The sequence below is a fragment of the Scomber scombrus genome, chromosome 7, assembly GCF_963691925.1.
Source record: "Scomber scombrus chromosome 7, fScoSco1.1, whole genome shotgun sequence".
Taxonomy (NCBI): domain Eukaryota; kingdom Metazoa; phylum Chordata; class Actinopteri; order Scombriformes; family Scombridae; genus Scomber; species Scomber scombrus.
Window position 1 is genome coordinate 22,826,850 of NC_084976.1, and position 27,230 is coordinate 22,854,079.

The 27,230-nt window shown below is 38.9% G+C and overlaps 1 protein-coding gene across 1 annotated transcript in view; it reads right to left on the reverse strand.

Annotated features, from left to right (window-relative positions):
• Positions 1 to 27,230, reverse strand: part of znf385d (zinc finger protein 385D) — an 87,736-nt gene that overhangs the window by 11,492 nt on the left and 49,014 nt on the right. Inside the window, exons 4-6 of the mRNA XM_062421949.1 lie at positions 21,219 to 21,387; positions 5,758 to 6,102; positions 2,364 to 2,545 (exon numbers count right to left, since the gene is read on the reverse strand). Of these exons, the coding sequence (XP_062277933.1) occupies positions 2,364 to 2,545; positions 5,758 to 6,102; positions 21,219 to 21,387 (696 nt within the window). The remainder of the gene's footprint in view (positions 1 to 2,363; positions 2,546 to 5,757; positions 6,103 to 21,218; positions 21,388 to 27,230) is intronic.

Sequence of the window (27,230 nt, forward strand, 5' to 3'; positions counted from 1 at the left end):
CTCTAATGTGAGTTACATATGTTAGCATTCCCAGCTAATTAGCTTACCACCAACAAAATATAACATTACATTCAAAGCCATGGAGCATACTGTGATGTTGGGTAACTACATTATTCTGTGAGATTAAAAGTGTTAAAAAAAAAAGAAGCTTGTCAGATCTGACATTTCTGCCTCTCAGGGGACAAAATGCTGCTATATTATGATACTTTAAGCTAACATTAGTGACTCTGTTCTGTTCTTTATGTAATTTGGGGAATTTTACACTTCAGCGACCTCAGCAATGTACCCAAGATAGTGACACATTGGTCAAGCACCTCACCCTCGAAGCCTTTTCTCTTATTAAAAAATATTAAAGAATTATATAGAATAACGTTTTAATAACATTTTTATTTGTAATGTTATTATGTGTTTAGTGTTGCCACCCACATATAAACAGATGATGTTTAGCACTGGAAAAAAATGTGGTTTCTTAACAAATTATTATTATTATTATTGATGAAACAGAGGGGAAAATAAACATGGAAAATTCCACCAAAATAGCCTCACAGCAAGCTGCCACCTACTCTCTACCCTATTAACCACTGAATAGCATTTTACCCTCTCAGCCTCATCAAACTGGGACCATCTAAACAGGAAATGGGCTGCATTTATATAGCACCTTTCTAGCTTTCTCACCACTAAAAGCGCTTTATAATACATGCCAACATTCACCCATTGATGGCTGAGGCTGCCAACCTGCTCATCATGATTAATCTAATGCACATTCACACACGCACAGTCGCACACACACACACACAGTCTTCAGGAGCAATTTGGGGTTCAGTATATTGCCCACTTTGACATGCAGACTGGAGGAGCCGGGGATTGAACTGCCGATCTTCCGATTAGTGGACGACCCACCCCACCTCTAAGCCACAGCCGCCTGCTGAACGTTTCCACAGGGTAAATGAGACTGATACAAAGCCTTCAAAACATACCGAACATTGATGTAGAGTTTCTGTTAGTGCTGACAGTCTTGATTTTCTACGGTCACACACACTCACAGTCATGACTGCACCAGATTATACAGAATGTCATTTACCACAGCGCAGTTTTATCCTCCCTACTTCAACCTGACAGAGCAGTAACTCACTGCTTAGTGCAGCTAATGATGTACACCTGTCGTCACTATCACTAATTAGGCCGACATCTGCCCCGCCATCACAAGAACCATCACAGCGGGACTCAAGTCAGAATATAACATTGTGAAACAAACTACTCAACTGAAGCCTGTATTACATTATTAAGTATAATAAGACTGATAAACTGATAGAAACAATGTTGGGAGCCAAGGCCTAATGAAAAGGGAGAGGAACAAACTTTTCACAACAGGCTTTTTGGCTTATTAAGTCTCAGTCCTTTAACATTTAAATACTTTTCAGATCAAATTTGACCCATTTTGACATTTAACAGCTGTAAAAACACAACAAATGTTCTTTTACAATGAAATTTTATAACTTGACCTGTATCTATTGACATGGCTTTTTGCTGAATGAATAGTTAACAGTTTTAATAAGAAAGTAGTTATGAGGATTTGTTTTTATGATGTAGCAGTGAAGACTGATGGCTCTAATGGTTCCATAAAGTTATTGTAATTTTCAGTTTTAATAAAATACATTTAAATAATTATTTTTCATGTCTTAGGTAAAATAGGACATGATATTTTGTGATAGTACGTGTTTTTTCTCCAAAAATGAGTGGTGTAAAACCTAAAAAATACACTTTCTCTGCTTTCTAAAACATTAATCAAGGTTTAATCACCCATTTGTTGATCAGTCAGATCGACTATTGATGCTTTCTAAACAGATCTGTTGTTCAAAAAGGGGATTTTAGACGATTTTTAGACGTTGCAGAATGTGAACAACATGTAAGGGTTAACACACTGCTGTATCATGTGAGCAGCCATCATGTGGATATTAAAGACCCTTTAACAAGGTTCACAATTTTAAAACCAGTCAGCTGGAAAACGATTAAGTACAGGTTAAATCTGCTAGCAGCCGTCATCATTTCCAACAAAACTGACAGTCAGTTAAAAAACGAGAAGCCTGTGAAATCGGAGATCCATTGTTTAAAAGAAAGATTTTTGAGTAAATCTGCCACTTTTGTTAGTATAAACCTCATATGTTGGAGGGATTAGGGTTTAGCAAACGGTAAAATCCAGGACAATCTTATTACATTAAGTAGTAGTGTCTGGATTGTTGAGTGTGTGATTATATGCCAATCCAATCTATGTCTTTCTTTCACTCACTTATTCCTCTCACTGCTTTTTAGGTATACAATGCAGGGACATTTTCACAGGAAATCCACATTTCAGAGTCTCTCACCTGCTTTAGCTGAGTCTCTGAGTTGACATGAACATCACACGTCTCACAGTAAAACGTTTTGTTCTGCAGGCCCGTAGCTGATTTGGGGGTTGTAGCCAGTTTGCTTTTGACTCCAGGCCGGGGGAAGGACTTGATGGAACCCACACCGGTTCTGGCCTCGAGCATCGTCTTGTGCTTCGTACCTGCAAGTTCAAACAGGAGGACGAGATCAGAGTTACACAGTGTCTGTTATTGTGTGAAAGGGTCGACTTGTAAATCAATCAATTATCCTGGTAGAAATGACTCAGTTCACATTCAAAAAGGTCAGCTGTGCAGGTTCACTCACACATCACTCCTGATACATTTCCTCTGTCCAGTCCTATTACTTTTTAGTGTTGCTGCTTAAATGTCCCACAATATTCGCTGCAGTGACATTACCGCGCAAATGGAAGTGTTTACAATTACTGAAGGCAGCTGCTCTAATCTTTACTGTAAATCATTAAAGAAAACATCTACAAGAAATCACCTGGAAAGCTCCCACTGCTCCGCATTATTTAAAAAGCAACGTAACCCACAGGGACCGGTAAAGATGGAGCACCGTGTCCACAGTAAGTAGCTGCGTCTTTTCCCCCCGCACTCCACTATCTTTACACACAGAGTCTATTTTTACAAGCTCGCACACAACAGAAGAAAAATAAATAAATGATTGCAACAACACAAATGGGTCTATATGTTTCCAGCCAACTGGAGGCAGGGGTGCTGCACCTACTTTCTGGTTCCTGCTGCTCTGATTTTCACCAGAGTTGTGTCACATCTAGAGTTAAAAATCAACCCTAAACCCTCCTCACATAGTAAAAATAATGATGGAACACAAGAAGAAACTGAATATATTATTATTACAGGAGAAGTAGGGGAAGAAATCACACATTTGGCTTAAAAGCTACAATTAATCAATGGTGTAATTCCAACATGAGAGTGAAAAATAAAACAAAAATCACTTCACGAGAGAGTCAAGGATGGTGACTCATACTGTTAAAATAATAATTAGTAATTAAAATAGTAATAATTAAAATCATAAGAACTTTAACACTGCCTTTACTGATTGTAACAATGCATACTGGGCTGCTCTGGAACAAACTGGATGGCCTGGAGTTTGTGGAGGAATCGGGCGGGTTGAAAAAAGCTTTCATGGATAGTTACAACTCTCAGGTCTCTGTCTCCACCGAGGGGTCAGATGAGGTGGAAGACCCGTCCCACTGCCTCAGATAATAAAGAGCCAGCAGACCATGGAGTCTTTTCATTTTCAGTCCATGAAAGTCCAAGAGAGGAGAGGATGTGTCAGGGAATGGTACAAAGCTAGTGTTGGCTTTTCTCAGCTTAGACGGTATTAGAGTAATTGTAGCCTCAGTATAGAATTACATTTGAGCTACGGCGCTTAGCAACCAATTCTTTAAAAGATAAATACTCTGACATGTTTTTAAAAACTTTGAAGGTCTTTTAAAAACATTTACTGCCTTTCTGAAGGTATTTCCAGATAAAAAAAAATATTGAGTCTGATGCATGATGCAAACTTAAGACCTACCTTAAATGTTATTTATTTAATAATCAGCCTTTTATTTTTTTTATTTTTGCCTGTTTTACTACTTGGACTATTCTGTTTATTATTTTTTATTGTTTCTTCTTCATAACCCACTTTTTATGTCTCTTTTACTTGTTTACGTTTACTCTTTTACTTCTTACATCTCTGGTTTTACCCACTTTGTTCTATAGTGGCTTTACTTTATTCTTTAATCTTGTATTAGCTCTTTATTTTATTTTATTTTGTTTTTATTTTATTTTATTTTTTGTATGTATTTTTAAATTCTAATCCTACCTCTGGTGTTTCCTCATTGCTGATTTCCATGAGTTCCTCTTTTTAAATGAGTCCCTAAGTTTAATGATTTCTTTTTGTTTGTTTCTGTATGAAAAGTGCTATACGAATACAGTTTGATTGATTGATTGATGATGAAAAAGATTTTAACCTCCTTTTCCCAAGTTGCATTTCCTTATTCCCTAACTGAATGAAATGTGTAGCTGGTTGCTGCCTGGATAGAAGCTGTAAATGTAGAGCAGACTTATATTACATGCAACAGAGATCTGCAGCCATTATTGAACTGGGGAAGTTATAATTACGTGGTATACGGCTTAACTAGTTGTCTGCTTGTGCTTAAACCAGAACAAGATGTCAGTTGGTGTCTTTTTTTGTCCTGTACGGCTTTCTGTAATGTCTTCTTGTTAATTGATCGTTATTCAACTCTTCCTTTGTTCAAACTTTGAAGACTCAGATGACTCATCCTTCTGTCACATCCCCGTATTGTGTGTGCATGAATGGGATCTTACTGCTTAGTTTGACTTGATGATTCATAAAAATGTTAATTTTTAAAAAAAGAACAGATGTCTCACAAAAACCCCAATCGAAGGCGGATACAAGGGTCCTATTCAATTCAGTTAAATACAGCTTTATTTATAAGAGCATTTTTCACATCGAGCAGGTCTAGACCAATGGAAACAAACCACAACGAAATTAAAAATGTGTTTTTTAGGCCAACAATAATTGTTGCCAGCCAATATAACTCTACAATGACGACAAAGAACACATCAACATTGATCCTGGCTGATTTTGTAGAAACCCGGCAGATAACAATCTCCTCCACAAAAAGCATCAACTTGCCCAACAAAACCATTTCAACACTAATGCTGGTGTGGATTTGTCGAGTAAATTGTGCAACATGGAATAAATTAATCGTGTTTAATCATGATGTTTGATACGTGAACAAACACAACAAGTAAACAAACTATTATATTAAGTTTTATAACTAAGTTTTGGGAACAGAGACCATGCCTCATCCTCTCCCTTATTTTCACTTTCTTCTCTCCTTCCTCTCAATTCTCACATCCCTCCCTCCCAAATCCTTTCTAACATCCTCTCTCTTTAGTTTGATTTCAGGAACCTCATCCCTTCATCCCCAACCATTTGACCCTCATCCCTTCATCCCACACCATTTGACCCTCATCCCTTCATCCCCAACCTTCATCCTTTCATCCCCAACCCTTCAACCATCATCCCTTCAGCCCCAACCCTCATCCCTAACCCTTCATCCCTAACCCTCATCCCTTAGTCCCTAACCCTTCAACCCACCATCCTTTCATCCCCAACCCTTCAACCCTCATCCCTTAATCCCCAACCCTTCAACCCTCATCCCTTCAAACCTCAACCCTCATCCCTTCATCCCTCCACCACTGACCCTTCTATCGTTGTCGTAATCAATCTTTAAACTCATTTCAGAGTTGCCGTGGTCTTTGTTAGTGAAATAATAATATACGCAGTCTCTCCTGTCGTCTCTACAAACACTTCTGTCATAACTACATCTCTCACCACTGTTGTGAGCCTCCAGCTGTGACGCCGAGTTCACCGCCACTTTGCAGAGCGAGCAGTACAGAAGACGTCGAGCTTTCTCCTCCTCTGTTTCCGGGTCCGTCTCTGTCTCGGGTTCGGCTTCGAGCTCCAGGTCTGGTTCTGAGGGCGAGTTGAGCTCAGACGGCCTTTCGTCCCCTCCAGCAGCTGAGGTAGTCTCCGGGGCTGTAGCTGCCGTGGTGCTCGGCACTAGCGGCGAGGTCACAGGTGCCGGCGTCGGCGTCGCAAGGATCGCCAAGGACGGCAGGGATTGTGGCGGTCTGAGGATAGGGGATAGCGGTAGGGCCGCTAGTCCAGGAATGCCATCTGCAGAGAGAAATAGATTATGTTGTGATTATTTTAACGCTCCATCTGCCATTTAGAGGCAAATAGTTTTCATGTAATTTTCTCTCAGCAGGTGGCTGAACATGTACTAATATGTTTGTTTCTATGTATGATCAGACTTTAGAGAATACTTTCTGGCTTTTATGTTTGTTGTATTTCAAGATATACTTAAATATATCTAATAATATTGCACATCATACATGCACAAAGATGAAATTTGGACACAGGAGAGAAAATAAACCGAACAAAAATGCAAAACAGATAAAGTCAGATATTTTGACACATGTTGGTTTTATGAGACATTTTAGTTCAAGATGATTTCAAGACCAGGTTGAATGCTTTCAAGAAGATGTGAAGACCTGAACATACGGCTGGATGATTAAACAATTAAACACAGATCCCAGAAGAAATGTTTCCTTCATAGGAAAATTTGAAACTTTGATAACTGTTGATTCCTCAACAAGAAAGCCATTTCTAACCAAATATATGGCATTCATAGGAAAGGACAGTTCACTTCCCAAAAATGGAACAAGATGTGAGAGATAAGTGCTTTCTCAGAGGAAACTTTGTCTATTTAACTGTAACAATAACCTTATATATATATATATATATATATAGAGAGAGAGCTTGACTAGGGCTACTTAAAGCCTTGTTTTGGTACAGCGTGGATGAGACGTTCACCACAAAACAGAAAGCTGCTGTACTCATTTAATTCCACCAAAAACCTGTGAATGAAATTATACCACAAACAAGTTTATCGCCTAATGCATCAATATTCAATAAAACATGCAGAGTGCTCACGCTTACACCACCAAACACCATTAATTAGAAAAGCAGGAAAGCACTCATGGAAACACCCCCTCAACAAAATGTAACATCTGCTTTTTCCAGCGTTAAAACACACATTATAAATGCTGCTGATTTTTTCTATTATAAAACAGATGCTGCCTGATTCACAGTCAAAAATTAGACCTGACTCAAGATCTCACACATTTCACACTATGGGATTTGTACGTATTTAGACTGACAAGATTGCAGATTTTGTTTATTTTTTGCATAATTTAGTTAACTAATTGATTTTCTGTTTCACATAACGCTTGGTTATTTTTTTCTGGTTTTGAATCGACTTCAAAGCTTCAAAGAAAATTTTGCTTAACAGAAAAAATGACTTTCATTTCTTTTGTGACATCTATTGATATCAACTGATACGGATAAAAACAGATAATGATGAAATATTTTGTCATATTGTTTCATGTTATCAGAACATATTCAGTTTTAAACAAAGATAAATGTAGACATCTGAATAGTGAGTGTTAAAGTAGTAGGGAGAAAATAAACCTTCACAAAATTATCAATTTATATGTCTAGATAAATATAGGCAGGCAAATAAATCAAGGAAGGAAAAAATGGAGTCATTTCAAGAACAACGAAAGCCAAACAAGCAGCTGACCAGTGTCAACAGAGATCTGATTTATGGATCAGACTCTTGAGAGAAGACATGAGTACTCTTGATTTATATTTATGGTTATAAAAAAAAGAAGAAAAAAAAAAAAAAGCTCAGAAGATAAGTTATTCTGGAGTTCGGGTAGTTGATTGATTGTATGCTCTGCTATATATGTGGATCGTGTCTGCAAAACATAAGCAAATGCAGCCTATAATATAATCAGTGTGTGAGATCACATTAACATGTTACTCAAATAGCTACTGTGCTCTGAAAGAAATGTCTATTTTGGAAGGTAGTGGGGTTGAGTGGGGGGGGGCGACAGCAGTGGATCAATATATTTGACCATTAGAACAACAGCACATGTCAGTGTATAGAATACAGAGGACTGCTGCCACATTCACGAAAATGAAATTTTGCCTTGGCGGCACCAGCTGATCGATGCCAGTGCCTCTGAATTCTCCGCACTCCAGTGTCACGAAATGAAGATCAGACAGCCAGGAGAGCAAATCAATAGTGAATTATGTCATGCTATTTTTGTGAGCCATTATATACGGTTCTCATTTATTCCAGTGGAGGTGTCAGCCGTTGGCGCCACAAAACTGCTCCGAGTTACATCGTCTCCCGTTTCACTTCTGCCAGGAGGTTAAAAAAAATACGTTGCCGTTAAGAGCAGCAGGTGTGTTAGTGCTATGACCTATGGAGAAAGAAGTAAAGACATGCTTTTACATATGAAAGAGCTTCTAGTGAAAGCTGAGGTGTTCAAACTGCAGTTTATTGTACTGTTGCACCGACTGGATGACAACTTTGGCTAAAGGCTTTAAACGTATGTAAATATATGCATTGTGGATTTTCCTTTTAGTGTTTCAGTGTTTGTGAGCATCCAATCCATTAACCTCTGGAATGGGTTTGAGGCACTTCACTATTTGTTTTAATACACTCCGCTTTCAGTCGACTGACTCCTCGACTGTGGAATTTGCAGCACTCTCATGAAACTCGCTGCATGTTTTGAATGCAGATGTTTTAAAAGCAGGGCAAGAAGGAGCGAGTGGCACACGTGCATAAAACTGTTACATCAGTAAAGATAATTACATGTAAGAGGGAATGTTCTCCAACATGAAACTAAATCATAAAACTTCAAAAGAAATCCTTATTTTTTTGCAGGGTTGAGTGAGTTTAAGAGAAGAGCCCAACTGATGATGACCAAAAGTATTTGAGAGTAAAATAACAAAGTAAAAACAAAGTAACTGATGCTCATCTTTGACACAAATACATAACATAAACAAATCCTCTGAATACTTAGATACAAAGGAGTTAAGAGTACTTTAGTATAATATTTGACAATAGACAATAATGTTAGCTTCCTAAAAAAGTTGACAGCAATAGACAGTAACAGTAAATCTACGCTAGTTTTTCTGGTGTGTTGACTTTGCTTACAGGAACAAAAATATTATACTAAAACTAACTAACTATAATCAAACCAGAGCTTTGATTCTGCTGTTCGTGGCTGCACAGAAGCTCAACATTTCTTTATATCCTTCTGATTCATTAAGAAGTAAAAACATCCTTTAGCATGAGAATAATCAGAGAGAGCTTGTGGTGAAAGTAGTGACAGTGGATGAAAACTTTGGCTACATGCATGTAAATGTATGCATTGTGGATTGAGATATCCACAGAGCCCAAAGTATTTGTATTTCTATCTATATTTGATGAGAAGGCGAAACAATTTATATTCACATAAAAGTGAAAATGAGCTCAATAATCCTGTTTTTGTTTTCATTACACTCCTAATTTTAGGATATTTAAGTGGTAAAACATGTGTTCTTCAGTAAACTGTTTTTCAAAGTAGGATTCCCACAACAGGTTTCAAATCCTGATCTCCCAGACCACAGATGACTGCACTGACCAGTCAGCCAAAGTTCAGCTCATCAGACACACAGATCTGCAGCTATTTATACACCCGTGACACAGAGAAAGCAGGACAGAGACATCAGCGTAACCTCGCAACATGCTCACTGTTATTTTTCCTCCTGAAAACAAATCATTTTTCAAATATTTGTACCAAATAAATATTCGTAAAGACTCGCTATTTGTGCTTCTCCAAATTCCGTGTTCTTTATTTCCCTCCACCCCTAACAGTGGATTTTTCCTTGAGTGTTTCAGTGTATATTAAAACAAATACAAACATAAAGATGAATGCAGAAATTGCATCCTGAAGTTGCTTTTTTAATGCACACTAAAGTGAGATATGATGCACATTTTAACATTTGCCGAATGAGAACACATAATTAATTGCAATTAAGTTGATAAGGTGGGAAATATGATGAAGAATCAATCTGTTTCTTTCACAGTGCTTTTACTGCAAAGTAACAGGTGTGGAGTTAATGTTACTGCAGGCAATTAGGTTTTGAAAAGGCAGCAAACAGCCTCACTCACTCCACTTTTTTTCCCATTTAAGGTGTTAAATCTAAAATGCATCCACACATTACATCTCACATGGTGCAGTGTCATGACTCTCCCTTTGGAGCCGTCTGCTAGTTTCCTCCATTTTGGTTAAATGAAGAGAACAACAGATCACAAAGGAAAAAAGTAAGAGTGTCCTCTGACTGAAAAACTCATCTAGAGCTGCAACGATCAGACTCATTTTTAGTCGTCTTTTAAGAAAGGTCAAAATTCTTTGTTTCCAGTCTCTCAACTGTATATTGTAGGAGCATTCCCTGGTTTATAGTCTTCTCTGACAGTTATATCTCTGAGTTGTGGATTGTTGGCTAAAAAAGACATTTTAGTACGTCTCCTTGAGCTTTGGAAAGCAGTTTTTCATCATTTGTAGACAAAATGACTAATCAATAAATCAAGAAAATAATCAATAAAATGAATCTATAAAGAAAATAATTAGTTGCAGCTCTTAATTCAATGTTTCATCTGACAAATGGCCAACATGACGGAGATAAATTAGTTACATCATGCTGATGTCATATGTATAACTCCTTTATGGTCATCAAATAGATCATTTTATGAACACCACCCAGTGGAGCAGAAACCGCAGCCTGTTGTGTAAATTGTTTATTTGGTCAGATAACTACGAATTGAATATTTATTTTTTTATGATGTTTGAATGGTGGTTCAAATAAAAAGTGCCTGCCCTGCTCTGGAGTGGTAAATAAAAACCCGCATTGAGCAGCTGTGACGTTCCCTCTTTTCACTTTGTCAGTGTTTGTTTTGCCGCTGCAGTTCTTTTATGCTGTTTCCTGACAGGAGCTGTCCATCACATGACCAGGTGACCTTAAGCAAGGGCGCCTATTGATTACTGTTGCAAGCAGATTGGGTGTTGGGTGCTGCAATGCGTGTGGTGCAACTATGACTAATTCACTTCTACCTGTCTGTGTGTGTGTGAGTGTATGTTTCATTCGACACTGCAGACGTCTGTGGACTGAACTAAGGAAGAACATGAAAAGACCATTATTATAGGCCGTTATACTCAAAGCCATGACTGGAACATTTATATTATTAAAGTCTGTGGACTTCATTCTGAAAAGGGGAACAATGACTTCACTTATTAGTCGTGTGTAATTTAAGTTCTGTTTAATTTGAGTTGAGGATGACGGAGCTGTAGGCAAGAGCCAGAAAATCTATCCAGTTATTCCAATCCACCTACTCTAAATAATGCTATATTTCTTTTTTTTCAAATCACAGTAATCTAATATACAGATAAAGAAGACATTCATACTTTGCAGTGATAAAAAGATTTAGTTTTAATTAATCTTCAAATTACAGTTTTTTTTTATTAAAACAATATAGCTTTTCAGGCATATTGGCAATCATAAAACCTCATTAATGACCTAAGTGTAACTTTACATTACCACGTCCATCAAGCCGAGGCCATTACCAAAAGAACAAATAATGAATCTGTGAACTATGTATGATGCGGCTGACCTTGTCACTCCTGATAAATAATGTTTACGCTTGCGAGCAGAAAGGCAGCAACCTCTTTTGCTCCCCGCAATTAACGGCCACCTCCTGCCCGTCCGCTCTGGTGTGCCAGGCATCAAAACAACCTGAATTCACAGCGATTAACTCGGCCGATCTCGACGTGCTCACCGGCGACCAAAAGCTGCCATCGCACCTGCTTCTCTGGGCAGCTTTTCAGTGGCACGGTGACCAGACTGAACGTGGTTCCAGCAAAGTGCACGTAAAGGTTTGGTGCTCCAGCGAGCCGGTGGGGTCTTCGCCTGTGAGTCATCATTTGGCTGTTTTTGGCTCCTTGGCTCTCGTCATAAAAGAACTCAAATAAAAGCACAATTAGAATAATCTTAAAGTAGTGATCAGAGATTTCCTGCACATCATTAAGGATTATTTTGTGGTGCCATGCTTTTGTTGCTATGGTATTTTTTCTCTGCTGAACATCACAGATTGCTTTTAAAAGTGAGCCCCATTTTTCATTCTTCATTTATCAGCTCTATCAACAGCTGTGAAACATAATCTCTGCCAAAGCCTGACTAAACACTGAACAGCAAACACATCAGCTTTCATGAACTGCTATATATTCAGTCACTAGTCGGAGAGTTGGGTGCATTCTGGTTTTCTATATTACCTTTGAGTGAGAAGCAATGTTTTCACTTTCTACTTTTACACATGTTAACCTTTAAACAGGCAACGAATACCAGGAGATACAGACTCTTAAACACCACGTTAGGAGCATGATTAGTTAAGGTTGTATGTGCCTTGTCCTTTTTCTAATTATAAAATCAGTTTAGAAACTAGTATGTGTGATATTAATAACCAGAGAAAGCAAGAATGTATCACCTCTCTTTATCAAATAAAACATTGAGTATTGTACCTTAATAGGGGCAATGTATCCTGGTGGAAATATAACTCATAAAATCCATACAAAAAATATTTGTGGAAATGTTTACTTAGATGCAAATAAGATAACTAGTAACATCAAAATTAATTTTCACATATCATTTTCCACTCCTGCCTGTTTAAGGGTTAAAGTTTATTTATAAGCTTTCTTACCATAAGTTAGATGATTTGTCTGTATGTGTGTCAGTCAATCAGTTAGTTATCACACTGAAGAGAGAGTTGTTTTTTTCTAAAGAGCTCCAGGAAGCTTACGCCTTCCTTCATAAAGTACCTGGCAACGAAGATGCTGCATTCTGCACACAAAAAAAACACAAGTGCGGTTTCACTGAGAGCTCCAGAAAAAAAACTCAAAGCTTTGGAGTTGTTAGGACGCACTTCTAACACTGCAATGATGGCCATTTCCTTGTTGCTAAACTAGGCGTAACATATGAAACAATTACTCCTGTAATGAATGTACAGAGAAGAAATTGCTCCCTAGTTTAGTTAGAAACTTTATGAGAGCTGCAGGTTCACACAAATATATGGTGACATTTTCTACTAATGTAATATCCAAGTTTACACTTACACTACCCCTCGGCTTGCTATCAGCATGACATGGAAATGTAGATGTGCAATCAGTCGCCTACCAATTTACGCCACTTAATCGCCAATTGTGCACAATTGTACAAGCTCCATTTAAAGATGAATAACTCCTGATAAGAAGCTGAAACAAGCACATTTCCAACATTTAAGAATAGTTAGTAATATATATTAGTAGAGCTATTTAACCTCTGTTCTTGGATGTGGTGATGTAAATTGGTTATACTCATAATATTAAGAAAGATTTTGTATCTTTTGTTCTGTCTACTTATTACAAAGCCTGGCTGGTGAGACCATCCCCATGTTAAGTCATGCATGTATTTGCCCTTGTGTTGGGTGAAACCATCTACTACAGTGTCATTAAAGAGCCATTTACTGTTGGAAGGGCAGGTGATTAAAGTGTACTTTGGCTGGCCTAGGACGCCCTGCTCTCTGGGAAGCCTCCAGTAATCCATATCCCCAGTCAGTGTGACCTAACTGGCTCTGTGAGGCCCAGTTAAGAACTCAATCCCCTCTCATTAATGGAGGTAATGACTGTGATCAATCTAAAGTTGGTATGGGTGAGTGGGGCCCGACAGCAAAGTAGGAGGGAGAGAAAAAGATAGGGAGATTGAGGCAAGGTAGGAGAATGGAAAGGATAAAGAAAACAAGAACAAAAGAAGGTAGATTGGAAAGACAAAGAAAAATGGGAGCTGGATAACGAGGAAAGTTAAATGAAAGTGAAACTGGAAAAGTAAGCAAAGTTTGAGGCAAAAACAATGGTGTGTGAAATAAGACGAAAGGAAAAGGAAAGAGAGAGAAAGAGAAAGAATGCAGCATGAGAAGGTGAGAGGGAAGAGATAACATTAAAAGAGAGTAAATCGAGTAAAGGGACACAAAGCGGGAGAAATTGAGAGGGTGAGAGTGGCGGAGGCAACAAAAGACTGAGAGAATCAAGAGAAAGGCAGATCAGGACAGGTGCTGCGACCCTTCCAGACAGGACACCGCCTCTTTTCTTTCCCTCCATTTGTAGCTCAGCCTCTCCCGACTCTCCCCCGAGATTTGCTTTGAGGATTGGAGGAGAAAACGCCGCTCTGAAATCCTTCCACTCCGCTTAGGCTTCCAGGCAATCAGAGGGCTCCCCGGAGATCTGATTACCTTTCTCAATGAAGCTAGATTAAGCTCTTTAATTAAAATGATTGGGCCTTATTATATGCTGTCACAACTTAAAGGACAGAAATCCCTCATGGCTCTTGAGTTCCTGTCAAATTTCATCTGACATGTATGAGTTTTTTCCCTCTCCTCTTGTCAGTATTCAAAGTGGGTAAATGAGAAAAGAGTCACGGTTGAATATTCTTTGAATAAAAGATTGATAAGGTGAAAAATTTGCATTCACAAATAAGTGTGCATCGATGCTTGCAATCATCTTTTTTTTGTTGAAGGAGAGAAAAAAAAAGCGACATTATCTCAGATATTTAACAGCAGCAGGAGTCATTGATTTGAATTCACACTGATTTATCTCTTTCCAATTTCATCTGAAAGCAAATGATCCACACCTAATTTCTGTTGGGAAGTTTCTACGGTTACACGCCGCCATCCAAAATCTCCACAAATGAGAACATTTGCAGCACGGCGCAGGTATGGAGCCAATCTAATCACATACTCATCAGGTTTGCTGCTGTTTCCAACGTCTGTCTGTAAGGGATTTTTTTCCAAGCTAGCGGGTACAGAGTTAGGCACAAAATCCGTTTTTTGTGTGTGTGTGTGTGTGTGTGTGGAGAAGGGTGGGGTGGCGGAGGGCGTCAGCTACCGATGAGGACCTGAGGAAGGGAAGCTGTGGAAGGAAAAAAAAGCCTGAGCCTCCTGCCTCCCTGCAGCCTGCTCCATTGTACTGCTCCTGTCAGTGCTGGCATGGCTCCCCTGACAATCTGCTCTTTAATAGCTAATATCAGGGTACATTTCCTCAGGCGCTGGACTGGAACTGAGAGATGGCAGGCTATGCTGTGGGCATTTCTCTCTCTCCTTCTTTGCCTTCTCTCTCTCTCTCTCTGGCGCTTGGTGTAAGGACACGCAAACACACACACACACACACACACACACACACACACACACACACACACACGAACTTGACTGGTGGCCGCTGAGTCATCCAGCTAATCTATACTATCTCACTGTGTCCAGCTGTCCATTTTAGAGCACACACAAGTTCACAGATGAGGTAAAGAATATGGATGTTACAGTAAGTGCCTTTTATGAAATCCGCTATGTGATTGCATGCTTTCATGCGGAGTCATTGTAACTCGACAGTGCACTTAAATTCCTCGCACGTCGACTTAGACCACTCTGCGATGGACTCATGAGATCTAAATGAATAGTTTTGTTTCACAATGAATTTCTTCCATTACGTTGTGTATGAAGTTGTTGTTACAGTGACTTTTGTAATATACTAAAAAAAAAAACTTGTGAAAGTTGTGCTAACCGAAAACCACAGACAACAAAAAAAACGAGACAGTAAGTTGTGAAGTCGTCCCCAAAAATGACCTGTAGATATATTTGAGTGACAGCTGCCCGATAGCGGCCGCAGTAATTATGACCCAGAGCGGTGGCTCAGTTCAGATGACGTCTATATATGTTGACAATTTTCCTCATTCAGAGGCAGAGAGGCGTGGATGGAGGCATTCAACCAAAAGTGGACTTTGCTACAGGAGATCGCTGTCGGTTTGTTCCCTGTTTCCAACTGTGACAGTCGGGACAGATTTTTTTAAAAAAAGAGAAAAAAGGCTATGATCGTGAACTATGATCGTCTCCTAAGCTTATCCCTGGGGTTATTACTGTAGCCATGACGACGAAGGTCAACTAACTTTAAGTAACTAACTTTAAACCACATCGCATGTTTCTCTCTTTAACTCAAATCATGATCTTTCCCCAAATCTAAACAAGTGGTTTTTGTGCCTAAACCTAACCAGACCTTAACCACAGCGTTCTCACAGAATGAAACATCATTATGTTTTTAATATTTTTGGAAAGTACAAACAGATGATGATGTCCTATCGATTATTGCCAATAGGTGCGCCAGATTTAGGAAACTCCTCTATGTGTCATCCTGGAGGTCAAACAACATATTTGGTCATTTAATTTGGAAGACTTGTTGGAAAACAGCTGCCACAACATAAATACTCATTATTAATAAAGCACTGACCTGTCAGCTCTTAAATGACATAACCAGGTGAATTCCTTTAAAGAAAAATCATGCTGTATTGTTGCCAACATGGGTGTGTTCTGTTGTGCTTTGGAATAAAGTGATCACACACCAAATATATCATCCACCGGTCATTTTAAAGCCAAAAAATCCCACTGACATCCAGCTCTGCAAAAGCAGGCCGAGCTCTGCCCTCCCGCCGTCGTTTCTTCCTTCTCTCACCACGGCCATTACTCTTCCCTGAACTCAGCTTTTCATTAGAGCGAGTTTTGTGCCACTGATATACCGTCAAATACTTCAGCCTTGCAGATAATGCAGCATTTACCCTCCTCGACAATTAATTCTTCTGACATCTGAGCGCATTAATATTCATTACCCGGTGCCACTTGTGACAAGCCGCCGCCCCCATACACGCTCTGTAGATACGATGGTGAGATGGTGTGGAAATCTGCTGGTTTTTTTATTTTTTATTTTATTTTTTAAGGCCACTGAAATGATTTATAGCCTTTTGTCTGTTTGGTGATGACGGCTTGTTGTTTAAGGGTCTCTGAGGTCTTTGCCTGTGTATAATGTGTTTACAATTTTCCCAAGGCTTAAGTGTACGTTTAATATCAGGGCTGTGCAGAGTCCATTACAGATAAGTATCTCAGTGCAGGTACAGTGGGAGGAGGTCAAGGTTTAAATCCCACCTTTACTGTTTAAGCTTCTATGAAAGTGTGTATTGGGAGGGATGGTATATTAAAAAGGGCTACAAATACTTCACCGCTCACCTGATATGGGTGCTAACACCTACAATTTAAAGCTAAAAGTCTGCACTTTGAAAGGGGATGTAATATTGCACATTTGCAGCTCTATATTTATATTCTGGGGCTCTACTGGAATATCTTTGCATGATTTACAGTTCAAGAAACTCCTTATTTATCTTACACTGGCTCTTTATGCAGCCCCTTCAGTTCAGCCTCTGTCTGAAGTATTTCACCATTTCAGCTCCTGTCTCTTTAAGGTCCCTCTCCTGATGAGCCCACTCTGTTCTGATTGGCCGGCTGCCCCTCGGTAGACTTCCACGGGCTCAGGAGGCCGCATAGATAAACATTAGTAGCAGGATTTAACTTATTTTTCTTGTTTCTTCACTCAAAAATGTCAACTTCTCAATGTCAACTTCTCCAATCCTCCCATACCTGTAACCTTAGAGAAAGAGGCTGTGGAGTGGACGGCCGTTTGTGGGCACGTGCAAACAATCTGATGTCACCATAAGAAAGAGGTAGAGGTAACTTTATAAACCAAGTGTTCAGACCAGGCTGAAACCTCGGCTTTTGACTCGCAGGTAGCATTCTTACATGGGTTCACCTCAAGTTTTGTAACTTTAATCATGTTTAATGTAGACATCCAACAATATAACAGCATATAAATTACAGTATGTCCCCTTTAAATTCAGAGTCATTGTCCACACACACAACCTAATATCTTACCGACTGCTGTAATTCATTTTAACATTAATGTGAAGTGCCATTTTGAAGGTATACTATGTAGGATTTCTTAAAAAAAAACAACAACACTCACATTTTCAATGTCAGCTTCTTCAATCCATCCATACACGTTCCAGCTTGCAGGTAGCATTTCACATATGCTCACCTCATATTTTGTAACTTCGACCATGATTAATATAGACATCTAACTTTATAACAGTACATAAATGACAAAATCACAAAAGTCTTATGTCTTACCCTTTAAATTCAGAGTCGTTGCCCACACACATTAAACAATGTGTCACAACCGAATATCTTGCTGTAATCTATTTTAACATTTGTAATGTGAAGTGCATTTTAAAAGGTGTAATAAACAAACAACAGCAACAATGTATAGACTCATACACTGCTCTCTCTCTCTCTCTCTCTCTCTCTCTCTCTCTCTCTCTCTCTCTCTCTCTCTCTCTGTGCTAACTTTACTTTAATTTATTTACACATAAAAAGAAAAAAAACATAATACAAGAAAAGTAATACATGCAGATTTGTTGAGATTAAGAAAGTAAATCAATAACTAACAAAAGAGAAATGTGCCAATAAAACCCATCAGGGCTTGTCAGGTGGCACTCCTATAACTTTGAATACTGTGTGTGTACAAACATCAGCTAACAAATCCTGTGTAGTATACATTTAAATACACTTTTTCACACCCATCTCCTCTTTATAATTAATGCAAGCTTTCTGTACTCACTGGCTCAGCTGATATACATACAAGTGAAGTTATACAGACTATACATATAAGTTTCTCTGCAAGAAAAGAGACAGGTAAGGTGCACATGGTCCTTCATAAAGATGATTAGGTATGTTTATCACCAAATGATCAATTTCATCTCATGTCATATTTGTGTTAAAGCAGTAGGAAATTCTGGCTTGAATATTGAAACGACCTGTATGATTATTTTAAAAACGCAGCTCATTTTCATGCGTAATTTCATCCTCCTTTCTTTATACAACATCATTTTCCCCTAGCGACTGTTCATTTTGTTACACCACATGTCACCATAAAGTCAATCAAGTCAAACAGGGCACATGATTACCTCATAACCACCAGCTTCAAGTAAATGTATCAATTATTTAAAGTGCAATTAAGATATAAAAGCTCACATTTTTATTTTAGGGTTAGGGTTAGCTTCAGTGCAAATTGCTCCACTTAATGGTTTGACATTTGTGTAGCAGCTAAGTAATTCTGCAGGACGTGAGACAGGTTCCTGCTTGGTGTAAGGCCCCTAAAATAACATATAGGCTAGCATGTGGCCTGTGTGAGGTCAAATATATCAGATTAAGTACTTGCTCATTCTGTTTTCTCTAAATCAAATGGAGAACAAAATGACTATTGCAATATTTGCAATATTTAAGAGACAAAATCACCAACCCTTCATTCCCTCTAAGGCATACAGAACAATTTGTGGATGGGCATTTGAATTGTTAAGTGGTTGTGTTTTCACCCCGAGCAATCTTTAATCCTCAAGTGTGAATATGTCAGACTCGATAAAATAGGTCACGGTACACTATGAGCTCCAGAAATGTGCTCCTCATTTAAATACTTGTGGAACATTGGAAGAAGACATGGGTAGAGGTAAAATTAATCCCAGAGTGCGGCAGCTAAATGTGTTTCCAATTCCTTAAAAAACTTCTTTTGTTACAGTTGAAGAGGAAGACTTTCATTGGGCCAATTTCATGACTTAACACTAGGCAGCTTAAAAAATATTACAGTGGAGGAGACACAGAGAGGGCAACGCTCCTCAGCAGTGTTTTCCGTTGCCAAAATCGTTATCCTCCACAGAACCGGTGTGAAACACAGCAGATAAAATCCTTTCAAAAAAAAAATCTGCATCTGGTTCCTGTCAGGTGCTTAGAGTTGTAGTTAGTTTTGTTTACTTTTAGACATGTTTTTATTCAGAAGTTCCACCAGGAATAAGAAAGTTTTAAGGCTGACACCTGGCCGAGATAACCAGATTTAAAGAGCCACCTGGCTGCGACGTGCTGAATATTAAGTTACACACAGTCAGCGTACAACAATGTGCACCCGTGAAAATGTAATTAAAAATGGAATAATGGGGAAACACAAAATACAGCCCAGTATCCCGAGGAATTATATTCACACTGGACTATTCTGCGCCACCCTTTCATGTACACTGCCAACATTCAGTGCCAGTGCATTAAGTATTGTGTCTTTTGTGTAGCAAGGCAGGGAAGTAGAGGTGTGGAGGTAGAGACGGTGGATGGGAAGGCAGCACATCTCAATTTCATGCAAGAGAACAGTTTCTGCTCCGTTACAGACTTGCAATTAAAGTTAACCTTTATATGAAAGGGGACATAAAATGTTTTTTCTTATTTTGTCATTTATATACTGTTATGATGTTGGATGTCTATGTTAAACACGGTCAAAGATCCAAAACTTAAGGTGAACATATTAAAAATGTCAAAATTCAGAGCTAATTTCCCTTTGACCTTTTATCATGTTACTTTCAGTTTGTGCTTGCAACAGACTTGCAATTCAAGTTCTCCCTTTTATTAAATGGGACATATCTGCTTTTGTGTGTTTTTGTTATTTATATGCTGTTATGTTGGATGTCGTTAAACATGGTCAAAAATCCAAAACTTAAGGTGAATTTATGTAAAAATGTTCCCTGCAAGTCAAAATTCAGGACTAATTTCCCTTTGATCTTTTAACATATCACGTTCAGTTTGTGCTTCCAGCAGACTTGCAATTAGAGTTCTCCCTTTTATTAAATGGGACGTATCATGCTTTTTGCGATTTTGTTATTTATATACTGTTATTATGTCAGATGTCTATGTTAAACATGGTCAAAGATCCAAAACCAAGTCAAGATTCAGGGTTCAGCCTGCTCTGAATGCTTTATTTGCAATGTTCCCATTAATTCCTCTTTGATCTGACGTCAGATCGACTGCAAATGCCCACAAACGGCCTGTTTCAGACAGAGGCTGAACTGAGGGAAGAATATAAAGCACTTCACAGATGAAGCTTAAATAAGCGTTTTAGTAGCCTAACTCTAACCATACTTTATTTGACATATCTATGATTTTCCTTAACTTTTATTATAGCGTAGTAACTATGTGCAGATATTGTAGAGAGTACGACTGTTAAATGTCTTCTGGGGTTTTGCAGAATTGTCAAATATCATCGCTCTTGTCTGGTTATAGGATTGCAATATGGGAGTAATGCGTTCAGGAGCGCGTTGTTGTAAATACGGCTTTTACCCAATAAGTTGATAAGATTTGTGTGTCTGACTGTACTGGGTGTCCCGTTGAGATCTCCCAGTGTGAAAAATTCAATATGTGATCACTGAGTCGGCAGCCAACACAGGATTGGTATAACCAACAGCGAGTCCATCCAACTCCTAAAGTGATCGCATGTTGTGTTCAGTAAATCTAAAATGCCCTAACAAAGGTGGGTTTATGGGTCCAATACTCATTCTCAACAAAAAGAAAGCAGCTACATGCGGAAAACAACAATTTCGGAGGCATTTGCAGCAGGCAGTAAAACACAAACCTTTCCTGTCGGTGCCGTTGGGGACCTGTGAGGTGTTGATGCCCTTGGCGATCTCCTGGTTGGCGGTTTCCTTGGTGACCACTGAGCCTTTGAGTTTACTCTTTGGAGCATCCAGGGATTTTAGCTTCTTGGCATGTTTGGTCCCCTTGTAGTGGGCCAGAGCCTGACTCTGTGAGGGGAACAAAAAACCAGACTTGATTTAACAATGAGAAAGCAGCTAAACACAAGGAGAGGCTGAAAATGAAATATGAAAACTAGAGGAACACAGAGCCGGTGAAACAGAATAAACATCATTAGCAGTGGACAGTTGATACGCCTTGTAGTACAGCAAAAAATGTTAACATCTGATTTTGTTTCTGCTAGTTTTAGAAAAAAAAATCCTTCTTTCACAAAATGATTAATACACTGTGGTGCCTTTAAAAAAAAAGAAAACAAAGAAGTAATTTAAGTGCTCTGGTTTTAGTATCTATTGAGTGAATAACTTCAAGAGCATTTTATTTCCCTTAAAAGGTTGTTTCTTAGTGTACGGATTTAAATAAATGTATTGTTCTGCACTGACTTTAATGTTTTAAAAAAAACTTTCTTTGTACTTGTTTCCAGCTTACTTCTCTCTGAATATTAAGCTAACGTCTTTATTAATAATATTATCTGGATCTGAGTGATTGAGAAATACGTGCGTGACCCTCGATGTTTAATTTATGAAGTGGCTATTCGGTTAAAAGTCCGAACACGTAGCGCCACAAAGATTCACCTTCACAACAGATTCATCCAGGCACACAGAAATGGGACATACGCAAAGACTTTGAGCTGTCCTTGTTTACCTCTGCACACTTCCCCGCATACTTTGCCTGTGGCAGGAAGAAGGGTATCAGGAGGGATGCAATTGCCTCTCAGAATAAATAAGTACGCCAACCACACATCCCCAGAAGACATTTGTAAGCATCTTTATTTATGGGCCACAGTGGGGATATTCACTAAAGACTGCTGGGACAAAGAGACCATTCCTGGTAATATAACAGCATTACCATACAAGTAAAACATTGTTCCTATTTCCTTTTATTCATTTCCAGTAATTAATGTCCATTGTTTTGGAAGGGCTCCGATTGTTTTAATTGTAAGACAATGAGATCATGATCCCATATCAAAGCTCTCATGGCATGCTTACATTAGTCTAATTTATTTGACAATGGTTGACACCAAAGTGCCAAGTTAAATAAAACATGACAAGAAGCTTCATTACACGAGGGGAATAAAATTGCCAGAAAATCATAGTTCAATAATTTTGTTGGCAAAGGTCATAAAACTGCTGAAGTGCCAGAAATATTTTTCCTTCATCTTAGAAACCATTTTTGGATGAAGTGCCACTTTTTCAAACAAAGCACCCATCTTGTTCTGACATGAAACTATTAATTTTATACTCAGATTCATCAATCTTCAGAAACAACAGACATTACTTTTTCTTTTGTTTTTGGTCATAAGACGCAGGTGAGATGGATTCGTGTTTAATGTGACTACAGCCATCATTCATCTTTCATTAGAGCAACGAAGTGGAAGAATTGCCTGAACTCCAAGTCTGACATGCATGATTAAAACTAGGAAGGAAATCATTTGTTTTCTTTCCAGATGCTGCGTGAGCGCTCGGCGAGGGGGGAAAACATATCAAACAAACCAGAGTCGCAGGGTTGAAACAGAACGGTCACAGTTACAGTCCCAGTGTATCCATCAATATCCACGCGCCCCCAGAGCACGAATCCTTTGGGCGCTGTAAGTCAAGCTGAATGAGAGCGTCTAAATGCTAAATGCTGAAAATGTGGCTTTGATTAGTCCTGGCACTAAGAAGAAAACAAATGTGTTGTCTGGTCTTCTTCTCTCAAGGCTAACAAAGTTAAGTGTAGACATAGAAAACAAAAAATGATTTCCGATTTCTGTCTCTTTGCTCTTTTTTTTTAATACCAAAGTCTACAGTCTCACAGACAAAGCAATGTTAATACTTAAGGAAGCTGATGTTCAACCTGGCTGCAGAGATAGTGTCTAAAATTGCAAATTATTAAAGAGTGAAAGGCAGAAGAAGGTCTGCACACTGTAGCTCCAAATGCGGGTATAGTTTTAATGGGGTATCAAGAGTGACGTTTCAAGCATTTTGCTCTTCTTCCGACTAAAACAAGAATGTATAGTCGCCATCTTAAATAGATCAAGGCCCAGGTCACCTACTGGAGGGGCACCACCATAAATTAACTGGTCATCCAGGAGGGAGATCTTGTATTCCATCCTGGTACGCAATGACAATAGTGAAGTATAGTTGACATTATATACTATTGTAGACTGTTAAACTCGTGGCGTGGTGGACAAACAACGCCAGAATCCGCACAAAAATAGTCAAAAAAGGTTACTGGCAAGCGATGACAAAAGTATAGTTGACGTTATATACTATTGCAAACTCTGATGGAGAAGCGTACTCTTTTAAAACTCTCTTAAAAACATATTTTTATAGGTTGGCTATCAACTAATGAGTTTTCTCCGACCTAGGCTTTTATTATTGCCCTTTACATTAGATAATTCATTGTCTTTTATCTTTCTTTATTTCTTGAGTGTAGTGAAATGATTTTGATGCATAACTGAATTGTGTATTTTTCTGTTTATGTTTGTGAAGTACTTTGTAAAGCCGTTTGTTGAAAGGTACTATATAAATAAAGCTTATTAGCATCATTATTATTATTATTATTACAAAAAATCCATAAACATATAGATTGGGCCCACAGAGCACAATAGCATCAGGCTTAAAGCCGTCTATTGACGGCCGTCCGTTCACTATTATTGATATTTGGCTGAGTTTGTTTCTGAAAGGCTGAGATTAACGAGCAACATACAAGCTTTGGCTGCTTGGTTTGGGTCTGCACCGAGCCTGGGCATCACTCCAGGTCTGCAAGTGTTGTGTGCAAGTGTGCATGAAACGTACCTTTGAATTTTTTTTGTCTGCCCAATTCATACATAATAATTGAAGAACTAATGCAAGTAACGCCACATTTCTTTGTTTAGTAACTGTAATGTGATTACTGACTGTAAACTCTGTAACGCTCTCATTACTGCGTTACAGGTAAATGTAATGTGATTACACCCAACACTGTCTATAAAGCATCCTCTCTTTTGTGTTGAGGCATATCCATTTCTTAAACTATATGAATATGTATCTGAACAGGCAGGAGAGCATGGAGGAACCAAAGAATGGAAGAAAACAAATATAAACTTGATTTGTGCTCAAATGAACGAAAGCTCTGTCCAGAAATCTGGAAATTCTGTGGGGGGAAAACCTGAAATATCACGTTTGAAAATTAAATTATGAAATCAAATTGTCTTTTGCTTGGCTGAAAATGAGGGGGAAAAAGGTCAATTTTAGGTATCAAGATGAGGGGGGTTCAGGAACATGCTGTTCTGAATTCATAATTCATTAAACTCAATGTGATTTAAATCAAGAGTGTGACCAGTTTATTCCACAAACAACAGGCCATCCCTGGTGGTCAGGGTCACTCCGAACCCAAAGATCACAGGAAAGTTTACAACTATTACAGCTGTTTATGTTTTATGCTCACATTTGGCTTTCAACAACGGTTTCCTAATTTGATATCAAATAAAGATATCTCACAAGGCCAACACTGGTATAATGATGTCATTTTTTTAGTTGTGGGATAGTTTGCTTTTTCTAGTTTTTTTTATTTATGAAGCTGGAGTTGTCTCCCACTTTTATTTGCAGTTCTGAGTTTAAGCACCATTTTTAGACTGGCCATAAATCTTTATAACCCAGATTCACAACAAACTATACTGTATATCAAGTTTGTGCCACCAGCAGTACGATAAGGATGCAAATTATGGAAGGACTGTGTCTTCAACGGGCAGCAGATAATGTAAATTAAAACGTAAACTAATGCAGATTTTAGGTGGTAGTTCATCTTTTAATGGTAATGAGTTGCAGATTTTTCCAGTTGTTTCGCAACATCACTGCTTCACACATGCAAAAACTCACCCATCCACATTCCTGTGGTTAAGACCCCATCAAACGATCACAACCCCAAGACACGCAGTTTTAACCCATTGTCATTGTTTCATCCCATAAGAACTGTGAAGGAACCTCAGTGTCTGTGGGGGGTGGGGGCGTCAAGATCAGGTAACATGAGAAGGATTCACACCTCAGTCTTATATCTGATGTGAGTCAGATTCATGTCTGAACCACAGAAACAAACACATTTTTATAATGTATTTCCTTCTGGCACCAGCCTGCAGCCAGCACTTGGTTGTTGTTGTTTTTCATCAATATAGTCACATCAAAATATAAAGATTCTCGCCCAGATTGTTGCTGTTGGGTTTGTTTCAGAAGTGGGGAAAGTGTTGAAGTGTGAGAAAATATCTAAGAATAAATGTCTGATGCTAAGATGAGAAGTTCTGATATTTTCCACAGCTTTGTATTTTCCACAAAGAGACAACAGACAGAGTTTCACTGTTTAAAAAAAACTTTATAATATGCAGTAAAAATCTAAACTTAGGTACAAAAAGGGTGGAAACATTTCAACATTTAGACAAATCCCAGAAAAGATGCAATAAATACAAACATAAAGGTCTGTACACATGTGAGCCTCAGGCCTCGTATCTCAAATGAGGCTACTATTATTTCTCTTAACTTGACAAAGCAGGAACATTGAGAAAATCATGCCCAGTATCAACAAAATGCTGAAGGCAAACGCAATCCCCATGAGTGTGTTTGATACTTGATCCACCCATGTCATAATGTACTCCACACACGGTGTAGCGTATACCTTGCGGTCAAGACTGTCCAAAACCGTGCAGTTCCTGGAGGTGTGGATGCAGTTGCAAGAGTTGGGCACCATTGCGCTGTTCCCCCAGTCCAGATGTCCTCCAAAGACACCACAGCAGAACCCCACTCTTTCCACGTTTTGGAATGACTCCTGGATTTCCTTCGGCTGTTCGCTCAGTGGAAGCAGCTGCTGCAAGCCTTCCTTCACCGCCTCCTGAGCAGTTAGAGTGCTTGATAAGGCGCCCAAAGTTCCCACGGCTAACATCATGAGAAACATCAAGAACAGGCCCACGAAGAAGATGGCCAGCACACAACGGTTGTCTCGGATAGCTCCACAGCAGCCGAGGAAGCCAAAAATGAGAGTCACGGCAGAGATGAATATCAGGAGGTTCACAGCTGGGAGAGCATCATCAGTGATCTGGTAGTCGAGTTTGTTGTTTCTGGCGTGTACAGATAAGCCAAGAATAATACTTCCACCCACAAAAAACAAAAGGTTGAAGGCGAAGAACAGGTATCTGACAATGTTGCTGGCCCCCATTGTTCAAATCTCACGGTCAAGCTTGAGGTTTCAATCAGATTGTGTTTGTGTTGTCGGGTGCTACTGCTTATATACAAGGGGCCTGCTGGCAGAGTGGGTGGGGATTTTTAACCAGGGCGTATCCAATGGGTGAGGGGTAACCTTGTTCAAAGAAGAGTACAATGAAAACTGGTTGGGGGGCGGGGGGGGGGGTCAAAAATTTGTTCTTCCACTTCTTCAAGCTATCTAATGGCAACGCCCCCTGTGACAGTTTAGACAATGGGATGGCATGGAGGGAAAATAGTTGGAGACTTTCTCCAAAATCCTTTGGAATACAAGAAATTGTGCCCATTTTTGGCCAAATAATCCAGTTACTACATGAACCAGGAACTAAAAGTTTCTTTTGCATCACATATAAAGAAATTAGTCATATAATGGGTCACCCCTGGTGTTTTGGTGACAATGGCCTTTATATTCTGGTTGTTTTGAATCTCATAGACTCCACGGCTGTATAATACTTTTACTTTTGTCATAGTTTGTGCTGTTTTGTATAGAGCTGCAACAATTAGTCGATTAATAAATTAGACAAGGCAAATGACAGAAAATGAGAAATGAGACTGTTGGTCAAACAAAAAAAGATTTATTTAGAAGTCACCTTTGACTATGGGAAATTAAAACAAGCATTTTTCAG